At 35.1% G+C, this 10544-nt stretch overlaps 3 protein-coding genes across 3 annotated transcripts; 2 read left to right on the top strand and 1 right to left on the bottom strand.

Annotated features, from left to right (window-relative positions):
- Positions 1-665: 665 nt before the first annotated feature.
- On the top strand, positions 666-1563 carry LOC142538914 (uncharacterized). The gene is made up of 2 exons (XM_075644204.1): positions 666-1046; positions 1176-1563. Exons 1-2 carry the CDS (start codon positions 867-869, stop codon positions 1440-1442), a joined length of 447 nt encoding a protein of 148 aa, XP_075500319.1. The 5' UTR covers positions 666-866; the 3' UTR covers positions 1443-1563.
- Positions 1564-1704: 141 nt separating this feature from the next.
- Positions 1705-3348, bottom strand: LOC142538354 (WAT1-related protein At1g68170-like). The gene is made up of 7 exons (XM_075643691.1): positions 3149-3348; positions 2984-3046; positions 2756-2872; positions 2400-2646; positions 2171-2326; positions 1940-2091; positions 1705-1855 (listed from the first exon to the last, which is right to left on the bottom strand). The coding sequence occupies exons 1-7, from the start codon at positions 3346-3348 to the stop codon at positions 1705-1707; spliced, it is 1086 nt and encodes a 361-aa protein (XP_075499806.1).
- A 3257-nt stretch (positions 3349-6605) lies between these two features.
- On the top strand, positions 6606-10434 carry LOC142539784 (1-deoxy-D-xylulose-5-phosphate synthase 2, chloroplastic-like). The gene is made up of 10 exons (XM_075645491.1): positions 6606-6851; positions 6978-7145; positions 7316-7480; positions 7662-7812; positions 7901-8172; positions 8246-8519; positions 8624-8931; positions 9012-9293; positions 9742-10026; positions 10120-10434. Exons 1-10 carry the CDS (start codon positions 6762-6764, stop codon positions 10264-10266), a joined length of 2142 nt encoding a protein of 713 aa, XP_075501606.1. The 5' UTR covers positions 6606-6761; the 3' UTR covers positions 10267-10434.
- Positions 10435-10544: the final 110 nt, after the last annotated feature.

Genomic DNA, 10544 nt, shown 5'->3' on the forward strand with positions numbered 1-10544 from the left:
TACTTAATTTAAAAACCTCTATAAATGTGAAGTGAGATTTCGTGCGGAATACAATACATTATATGAATTCCCCCCAAAAAAAAGGTGCATTGAATATTTCCCATAAAACTTGGATCATGGGGTCCAACAATTATACCATACATAACATGGCCAACTCATACATGTATATTTTTTGTTGGAATTATTAATCTCCACGTAAATATTAGGAGAATAATAATATAATATGTAGCATACAACTAACAATTAATAACATAAGAAATAAAAATTAATAAAAAAGAAAACAAATTCATAGAGTCAATTAATAAATCTTGGTTGCATTTTACTTTTTCTAAGGGACGAGATAAGTTTGTTACAATTGAGTCTAATGTTTGATGTTGTCTCATACAATGAATGAATTATTTTATTTTAACATGAAAGATACCTTAAAACCCTAAAAACAAAAATTTGTGTGAGACGATTTCATATGTCGTATTTTGTGAGACATGTCTCTTATTTGGGTCATCCATGAAAAAATATTACTTTTTATGCTAATAGTATTACTTTTTATTGTGAATATCGGTAGGATTGACCCGTCTCACAGATAATGATTCGTTAGACCGTCTAAAATGGTTTGTAATCACATTGAAAACTCTATTGTCGGTCAAAGTTCCATAGAAAGAGTTATCGACAGGGAACTAAAAATCTTAAAGATCCGTAGAAAATATAGGATATAAATGTCGTAACGGATCCATGATGGACCTCTAATGTCGATTGCCATCCTGTCCTATATATGCAAACTTCACTCCTTTCTCTCCATTCAATTAATCATTAATTTCTATCTACACGCTGCATTGTGATCCATTTTCATCTGCAGAGAAAAAATAATAATGGGAGCATGTGCGAGCAGGTTTAAGGTTTTGAAGGACTCCGGCGATGCTCAGCCGCCGCCTGTTTCGAAGGAGGAGGCAGCCGCTGTCATGGAAGAAGAGGTGAAGAACAAGGACGTGGGGGTGGTGGCGGATGATGAAGCCAAGAACCAATCACTTGGACAAATGTTAATCCAGGAGGTAAAATACTTGTCTTCATTTTATTAATTATGATAAATATCGTAATTGGAGTTTCAGGATCTGTGGTTTAAATTTAAATGGGAAGTTGTTATATTCTTTTCTAAAATGTTTGAACAAATAATAATGTAGAATGAAGGGGAAGAAGGTCTGGTTATGAATGGCAGCAATGCTTCAGGGGAATTAAAACAAGAAGATGCAGAGCCCCGAGAAAATGAAGCCTTAAAATCTTTTCTACCTGCAGAGAAAACAGAAGGAAAACCAGTTCAGATCTCAAACCTCGAAACAGTCGAAGATAAGATGGTGGCGGACCCTGTGAAGGTAGTAGAATTTGAGGGAAATGAGGACTCTGCAACTGATAAAAAACCAGAGGCAAAGAAAACAGAGGAGAATGAGTGAAATCCGACTAATTGAAGATTATGAGGTGATAAATGAGTGAGAATTTGTTCTATAATGTACAACGTGTGACAAATGTTGTTTTTTGACTTGGTTTTTGTATTCAGTGCTCTTTTCTCTTGTATGTTCTCTCTAAATTTTTTGATGTATAACAATGTTAGTATGCTTATTATATGATATATCAAATGCAATTTTTTGGAGGCGAAACAATCAGTGCTTCGTATAAAATCTATCGTATGCTAGCTCAAGAGTACGAAGTATCAAGTTAGACTTCTCGAACAGCAGCAGCAGATGATGCATTTTCCGACGTTTCTTCTCTTGCTGTTACCGAGTCGGATTGAGTCATTATCGTCTCCTTCCGTTTTCCCCACAGCACAAAGTACAAGCCGGTGATTATCATTACTGATCCTAGTACGCTGAAGAACACGGAAAAATAATAAACTTTCTGCAAAAACACATACAGGAAAAAGAAATAGCAAGATCCCAGATCATATTATAACCTTCCTAGTGTCAGCTTCTCACCCAGAGCAATGGATCCTATAATCGCGACAAATATGAGAGACACTGGCAGAAAAGAAGTGACATACAAAGGCCCTTTCACTCGACCTCCCCATGCCGTTACTGCTATCACCAGGCCGGAGCCGATTACTCCCTGTCACAAAGTTCAGATGCTTAGCAAGAAAACGTGATCCAAGCCTTGCTTTTATAAAAGCAGTTAGATGATTTCATACCATATAAGCAGAAGCGACGAGTCTGATATTCCACCCGAGTTGCCATTCTGTGAAGCGTGTTTCTGTGCATAAGGCATATATGCCTGCCAGGATCGCTCCACTGAAACACGTTAAGACCGTGCTTGAATAGCAAGGGTAGTCATAGCTCATTTTAGTCTGTTCACAGTGAAATTATCTTTCAGCATTTGATCGAGATTTCAGATTTTCTGTATTATTTATGTGGGATTACCTGAATTATGTACCAAGCTGCGTAAGACAAACAACTGGATACGGCCAATAACGAGCCCAGTAAAGGACTCTGCTGCTGCCGCTGATCAGTAGTAGCCGAAGCCGTCTGAAGCAAATCTACGTGAGTGGACCAAAGTGTGACATTTATTCCTTGGTAAAAGCTTAGAACCATTGCTCCAGCAATGCTTAGTGTGGATCCAACAACCTTTGCTTTTCCTGCTGATTGTCGTATTTCTAACTTCTCCAACCTGTTAACGCATAAAAAGGACAATCACAATACAGTTATGCTCATTTTAACGTTGTTCATTCCAACTTCAATTCGAAAGAAAAGGGAGTTTTTCCACCAGTTTTAAGTACCTGAAAATGACGGCCAAGAAGAATGTTAGAGCTGGAATGAGATTATACATTGCAGTTGTAAATGTGGCAGATGTCAAAACTATGCTCTCTGCATTCAAATTGCTCCCTAATGATCCTCTGTAACAGGTAAAAAAATTATACACTGTTAAAATGAACAGGATTTTCATTCTGTTAAGTATTTTTTTCACCATTTTGATGTAAAAAAATTCGTTAAGTTGTCATTGTTACCCCAATAATCCACTCACAAAAGCTTGCAAAGCTATGATCTTTGAGAATCTTGGCCTACTCTTCCTGCAAACACAAATCAAATTCAAAGGTCTAAAAGGTTTTAGAAACTAAAAAGAAAGACAGGACCAAGCATCGGAAAGGGATTCAGTCCAAATTAAATTTCACCTTTCAAAGACTAAAGCAATAGGAGCCAAGAAAATCGAGGCCAAAACCAACCGATAAACCACCAAAATCTTAACTTTCATCCCATCAGCTACTGCAAGTTTGTAAAACACATTAACGATTCCACTAGCTATTTGATTTAATATCATAAACATTATTGGCTTGAGCTCTTGCGCTGCCGCAGAACAGTGGATTTGCTTCATTTTAACACAATCTCATCACGTTCAAGCTCGACTTTTTATGGATCCCTTTATATTTCTTACAACACATAACGCGGGTAAATATGTCCGAAGTATAGGAAAGTGGCAAATAAGAGAGAGGCTGAGATTGACAATATAAACTTGAAAGCAACAGATTGGCAATTGAGATAATTTTATTACAAAGATTTAGTATCATTTACTGACCATTTTAGTGACATGATCATAATAAACGCCATGTCTACACATATTTAGAATGCAATAATTCTTGATGGACCAATATTAGTATGGATTCAATCAAGATTTTCCTGTAATAGATTTAACCTATGGATTCATACAAGATTTCATTGGAATGAGTATGTCTTTTTTGAGACGATCTCACGAATATTTGTCCGTGAGACGTGTCAATCTTACCGATATTCACAATAAAAGTAATACTCTTAGCATAAAAAATAATATTTTTTAATGGATGACTCAAATAAGAGATCCGTCTCACAAAATACGATCCGTGATACTGTCTTACACAAGTTTTTGCCAATGATTATACGTATTTATTTGATTTATTATTTTAAAATTTTAAATTTCAGAGAAAAAATATTAGTGATCAATATCGCCCTTAGCTTATTATTTAGTTCTTTCGATTTTCAAATATGAAAAATGGCATTTTTATACTGATATTTATAATAAATACAACTAAAGTCTCAGGATTTACTAATATAATATTAGTTATAGTATGCAATTAAGAGAAAATTAATTATGAACATATGATATGGTACTGCGATAAAAAAAAAGGGGGTTTTTGATTGAGCTTGGTCAAAGTTTACCTGATTAGCGTGGTCTGTGGGCTATTGCATTATCCCGTGGATTTACGCAGAGCACATCAAAAATAACGGCCACGAAGTTTCCCCGGTTAAAAAATTAAAAATATAGCAATAAAAAGAATTACGCATAAATTTTGCAGTCCTGAACTCATAATTTCAAATTTCGATCCATTTTTATACTCCTATCAAAATGCATTTGAATAATATACATATAGAGAACAATATCGTATTATTAGGATTAATTTTCAAAATTTATATGATATTTCGAGACATTTTTTTCTTGTTACTGAACAATAAATGTATCTACAATTTTTTGTTTGAGCAACAATTAAATTATTTGGTGACAACGAACGCATCCAATTATTAAAAACTTTTACTTACTAATTTAATCAGATGTGTTCCTATCCGGCAAGTAAATACAATTTGCCGTCTCTACGCTTCCATCTATATGTTAAACATAAATGCTCTTCAATTTTATCGTAAAGTCAATTTTCTTTTTTTTTTTTTTTGCTGACAATATTAAAAAAAATGAAAAACATATATTTTTCAATATAAAAATTATAAGAATGAATGATTTTCGCTTTACTAAAAATTATAGCTGATAGTAATGATGTAACTCAAATATTTTAAATCATGCAACAGCTCATGCACCCACTATGAACAATTATTGCAGTCAACAATCTCGCTATCAATAATAGCAATCCTTGTAATCAATGTGAATCGAACTTGTGACATTGTCTCTATTACCAATTGTAGGATTAATCACTTGTCGTTTTATCAAAAGTTATATCCGGTGATAATAATACAAATCAAATATTTCAAACCGTATAGTAATGACAATTATTACACATGCACCAATATAAATAAATTGAAGTATTAAATTTGTGCTTTCAAATATTGTATAAATTATTTTATTTGAAAATAAAATATCTTGTTCGAAAGTTTTAAAAACTCATATATAAATAAAATTTAACGTTTTGAAAAATATCCCAAAATATTTATAAAAATTGAAAACAACTCTAGAATATGATAAATTTTTTAATAATACAAATTTCAAATTATAATTTTAAATTATTAACACAAAAAAAACATATCAAATTTGCTTCTAACTTTTGATTAAAAATCATAAAATTTGAAGCAAAAATTGATATTCGCACACACTCTAGAGCATTTCCAAATAGTCGGCTAGAAGACAAAAAGTATTTCCTACAAGCTATCCCACAAAGTCACTAAACGTGTTACTTAAGTTCACTACAGTTGCATCACCAATGCATTATTAGCTCTTATTCAACTCAAATTAATTTGGGGGTTGTCTTCATTTGCGAGTCTAAATCACATCCGACTCATGCGCATATACTGAAATCGAAATAACAGCTGGCTGCATCAAAACAATAAACAGTAATGGGCACACAATTTTAATTTTTGTGTCTCTGTGTGTGTGTGTCTGTGTGTGTGTGTGTATATATATATATATATATATATCCAAGGTGGTGACATGTCTTGATTAGGATGTCCAAAATTTAACATGAATTACACATTTGATTGGTTTTGCGTCTTTGACACATGCCGAAAGTTCATTTTGACATATTTATTTGAATTAAATCCATTAAAATTTCAAAACTTACAACAGAGAATGAAAAATTGATATTTTTAAATTAGTTATGTACACATCATCGTTAATCTCGGTAATATGTCATGAATCATAAAAATTGTTTTTTTGAAGGAAAAAAAAAAAAAAGAACCTTAGGCTGCTGCCGCCATGCATCAACGAGAGTCCTCCCATCAACCATGTTTTTTCTAATACAAACGGAAAATGAAGATTCGAACTCTAATCTAATGTTAAGTTGGTTGAGGGTGTGATTAAATGAGCTACAAGCGCAGTTTCAGTCTCATAACCCGTGTTGATGGCGCAAACTATTTTTTTAAAAATTTTATCACATTGAAAATAGAATTGGGGTCCTCTAATATTTACTATCAAATCGACGATATTTGTTTGAAAAAACAAGGCATCAAACAGAAATTAGAACCGAAACATTTTTTTGTGATTCCTCAACTGTAATGACAAAAGAAGAGCATATTATATAATCTTGGAATTAAAATTAAATATAGACGTCACGTCGCAACCAAGGATTTATAGGCGCGCGCGTCACACTAATCTCCAATCAAATCCAACCAGACAAATTATGGGTGTTGTCTTCATACCCAATCTAGTAATATTGTAATTACATTGAATTCTACTGTGACACCTGGAACTATCAAATAATTCTCAAGTATAGAAAGTAGAAGAAACCATCATCTATTATTATTATTATTATTATTAAATTGAACATTCCTCGGAAAAAAAAGAAAGTAAATTGAACTCAAAACAAAAGGGAATAGCCACCAAAGTTTGGCATGTATAGAAAAGAATAGGAATGGTGGTGCTAAACCAGTCCACCTTGTCGGATTGCTTATTTATATTGTCATTTCATGGAAGCTACTCTATATTGGTATTTATAAATTTGGTCTTTGTTGCCAACTTTTACCACTCTGTCCTTCTTCACTCACTTTGATCTTCTTCTCCAATCCAACGAAATACCCATTATTTTCATTCCAGGAATGGCTGCTCACGGAAATTTCATTAGAATAAACCAAACCACATCACCATATTTTGCAGTTCCAAAGTTCAACTGTGGAGGAAGAAGACAGGTTAGAACTGTGTTAAAATTTTCATGTTTTTTATGTTATTGTTTTGAGTTATTGTTACGTGGAATCTTCTGTGGTTATTTGAATCTTATGCTAACTGGGTTTTGCTTGAAATGGTTTTAAACTCAGTCGTCTGTTAAAGCATCAGCCAGGGGTGTTTCCGATGGGGATGAAAGGAAGATGGTAATAAGGAAAGAAAAAGATGGATGGAAGATTGATTTTTCAGGCGAAAAACCGGCTACACCTTTACTCGATACGATCAGTTATCCTATTCATATGAAGAATCTCTCCACAAAGGTGCATCATTCAAAAGTGAAATCCAGAATTTGTCTTTCTTTTTTTTTTTAAAAAAAAAAAAAAATCTTTTTCTGCTATTGATTGATCATTGTTCTGAAAAAAGGTGATAATTGATAAGGGTTCATGGGTTGTGTTTATTTCATCTTCATTATATGTTGTTTGTTTCTCAGGATCTCGAACAATTAGCAGCAGAAGTTAGAGCAGAGATTGTGTATACTGTAGCAAAGACTGGAGGGCATTTAAGTTCAAGCTTAGGAGTTGTGGAACTCACTGTGGCTCTGCACCATGTTTTCGATTGCCCTAAAGATAAAATTATTTGGGATGTTGGCCATCAGGTAAAGATTTAATTTATTTTGTTTTATACATAATGAACACTTCAGGAACAGAATCAAGATATAGATGTTTCTTCATGAAGTAATGGAGGAGATTGTAGTTATTTACGCTTATGGATAAAATATTCTTTCGGTTTCTTGAGTAATATATGAGTGGATTCTGAAATGGAGAATATAATTTCAGACATACGGCCATAAGATTCTGACTGGGAGGCGGTCTAAAATGCACACGATTCGCAAGACTGATGGGCTGGCAGGATTTCCTAAAAGAGACGAGAGTGTGTATGATGCATTCGGCGCTGGGCATAGCTCAACCAGCATCTCTGCTGGACTTGGTACTTTCAAATTTGCATACCTTGTTTCGAAACATTTGCTTAAAAATGGATTCACATATAAAATAATGAAAATTTGCGATGATAATAGGTATGGCTGTGGCCAGAGACTTATTAGGGAAGAACAACAATGTTGTTTCGGTGATTGGAGATGGAGCCATGACCGCTGGACAAGCGTACGAGGCCATGAACAATACAGGTTTTCTGGACACGAATCTTATTATTATACTAAACGATAATAAGCAAGTTTCTTTACCAACTGCCACACTAGACGGCCCTGCAACGCCCGTTGGTGCGCTCAGTGGCGCGCTGAGCAAGCTTCAGGCCAATCCTAAATTCAGACAACTTCGAGAAGCTGCAAAGGTAACACTCGATTTCCTTTAGGTGTCAGCGTTGATAAATTATAGGAAACTGGTAAAGTTTTGTGTCTTTGCAGAGCATTACAAAGCAAATTGGACCCCAAGCACATGAAGTTGCAGCCAAGGTTGATGAATATGCAAGAGGGATGTTAAGTGCTTCCGGTTCCACGTTCTTTGAAGAGCTTGGTTTGTACTACATCGGCCCTGTTGATGGGCACAATATCGATGATCTAGTTAGTATATTTGAGAAAGTCAAGGCCATGCCGGCACCAGGCCCCGTTTTAATCCATGTCGTAACAGAAAAAGGGAAAGGGTATCCTCCAGCTGAGGTAGCAGCCGATAAAATGCACGGTGAGATTATATTAGTGTTATACACAAACTTGCCAAAAATTAACCAAGTTTTATCTATTGCAAAGAAAAAAAACGTGGCATTTATTTTTTTCATGATCTTTCAGGAGTCGTCAAGTTTGAACCAAGTACAGGGAAACAGATTAAGCCCAAGTCTTCTACACTTTCATACACTCAGTATTTTGCAGAATCGCTTGTAAAAGAAGCTGAAGTAGACAGCAAAATTGTGGCTATCCATGCTGCAATGGGAGGTGGAACGGGTTTAAATTATTTCCAGAAACGTTTTCCAGACCGTTGTTTTGATGTTGGTATTGCTGAACAGCATGCCATCACGTTCGCAGCAGGTTTAGCTTCCGAGGGTCTCAAGCCATTCTGTGCTATCTATTCATCCTTCCTGCAACGAGGATACGACCAGGTGAGAAATCTAATATAAAGAAAATGATTTTTCGTCATGTTTTAGACCTAAGTATAACAGTTCTAAATGTATCTATAAAGGTGGTACATGATGTGGATCTTCAAAAGTTACCTGTCCGGTTTGCGATGGATCGAGCTGGATTAGTAGGTGCAGACGGGCCAACTCATTGTGGTGCATTTGATGTGACGTATATGGCTTGCCTGCCAAATATGGTTGTCATGGCTCCATCAGATGAGGCTGAGCTAATGCACATGGTTGCCACAGCAGCAGCAATAGATGACAGACCAAGCTGTTTTAGATTTCCGAGGGGTAATGGAATAGGAGCCATTCTCCCACCTCATTTCAAAGGAATACCACTTGAGGTGAGAACAAAATTCTACTCTATTTCAAATGCGTTGGCAGCAATAATTTCCCTGTTTCTTGATTAATGTCGAGCGATTCAGCTGTAGACACATAATATTTGCACAAGTTTAATAGATTTGAACTAGACTATTACAATCTATTATTGCTTTTGGTATTGCTATAGATACTCGATCCTATAATCATTATTAAAGTCAAAATAACATGTTCGAGTCTTTTCAGTTGCAGTTGAATCAATTGTTGAGAGATGTCGCTAAGCAATTACAATTGCACCGATTGTCATTGATACCAATCTTGACACTGTTTGGATGATGATTGAAATGTTTTGAGTCAATTATATACTTTTTGGTATAGTAAATTACACCTAATAGTACAAACAAACCTTGTATGAACCAACCAAATCCCTCAACTGAAATAATGATTTGAGTGCATATTTACGTTATTTGACAGATTGGGAAAGGCCGAATAGTAAGAGAAGGGAACAAAGTGGCGATTCTTGGATATGGAGCAATTGTTCAGCAGTGTTTGGAAGCTGCAGAAATGCTTAAATCCCTTGGCATATCAGCAACAGTTGCTGATGCAAGATTCTGTAAACCATTGGATGCTGATCTTATACGAAGACTGGCAAAAGAACACGAAATTATAATCACCGTGGAGGAAGGTTCAATTGGAGGATTTGGATCACATGTCACTCATTTCCTGAGCTTAAATGGTTTATTGGATGGACCCCTTAAGGTACAAAAAGTTGCATATTTGGTTCCATAGATTCCGCATTAACTATATCCCTCTTTCTGTTTCTAATATATTGTTGATTTTTTCGAATTGCAGTTAAGATCAATGGTGCTTCCAGATAGATACATTGATCATGGAGCACCACAGGATCAGATCGAAGAAGCTGGTCTCTCCTCGAAACATATCTGTGGCACGGTTTTATCGCTTCTTGGAAGGCCTATCGAAGCTCTCAAACTACATTGAGACTCGAAACAATGTTGCATCGATATGCTCAATTTTTTGTTAATTTTTACATATGGGGATGATGGAGGACTGTATCGCCGAGTTCTAATCTTGGAACTCACTCTTTCAAACTGCAAGAATACTAGAAAATACTTAATAAAGTTGTTTCCACAGGCAAGATTTTACATACATGATACGAAGTACCAATGACTCACCAATTTATTGCAGCATAATCCCGTTGTAAATGCTATGAATCAAGATTATAGTTATGTTAACTAATAATTTAAGGCACAAGTATT

The sequence above is a fragment of the Primulina tabacum genome, chromosome 3, assembly GCF_025594145.1.
Source record: "Primulina tabacum isolate GXHZ01 chromosome 3, ASM2559414v2, whole genome shotgun sequence".
In the NCBI taxonomy this organism is placed as follows: Eukaryota; Viridiplantae; Streptophyta; class Magnoliopsida; order Lamiales; family Gesneriaceae; genus Primulina; species Primulina tabacum.

Coding starts and splice junctions, on each gene's coding strand:
- LOC142539784 (XM_075645491.1), top strand. CDS start 6,762: ATGGCTGCTCACGGAAATTTCATTAGAATAAACCAAACCACATCACCA. Junction 7,481..7,661: donor TTTGGGATGTTGGCCATCAG/GTAAAGATTTAA, acceptor ATATAATTTCAG/ACATACGGCCATAAGATTCT. Junction 8,173..8,245: donor AACTTCGAGAAGCTGCAAAG/GTAACACTCGAT, acceptor GTGTCTTTGCAG/AGCATTACAAAGCAAATTGG.
- LOC142538914 (XM_075644204.1), top strand. CDS start 867: ATGGGAGCATGTGCGAGCAGGTTTAAGGTTTTGAAGGACTCCGGCGAT. Junction 1,047..1,175: donor GACAAATGTTAATCCAGGAG/GTAAAATACTTG, acceptor ATAATAATGTAG/AATGAAGGGGAAGAAGGTCT.
- LOC142538354 (XM_075643691.1), bottom strand. CDS start 3,348: ATGAAGCAAATCCACTGTTCTGCGGCAGCGCAAGAGCTCAAGCCAATA. Junction 2,647..2,755: donor TTCTTGGCCGTCATTTTCAG/GTACTTAAAACT, acceptor ATGCGTTAACAG/GTTGGAGAAGTTAGAAATAC. Junction 1,856..1,939: donor GAGAAGCTGACACTAGGAAG/GTTATAATATGA, acceptor CGTGTTCTTCAG/CGTACTAGGATCAGTAATGA.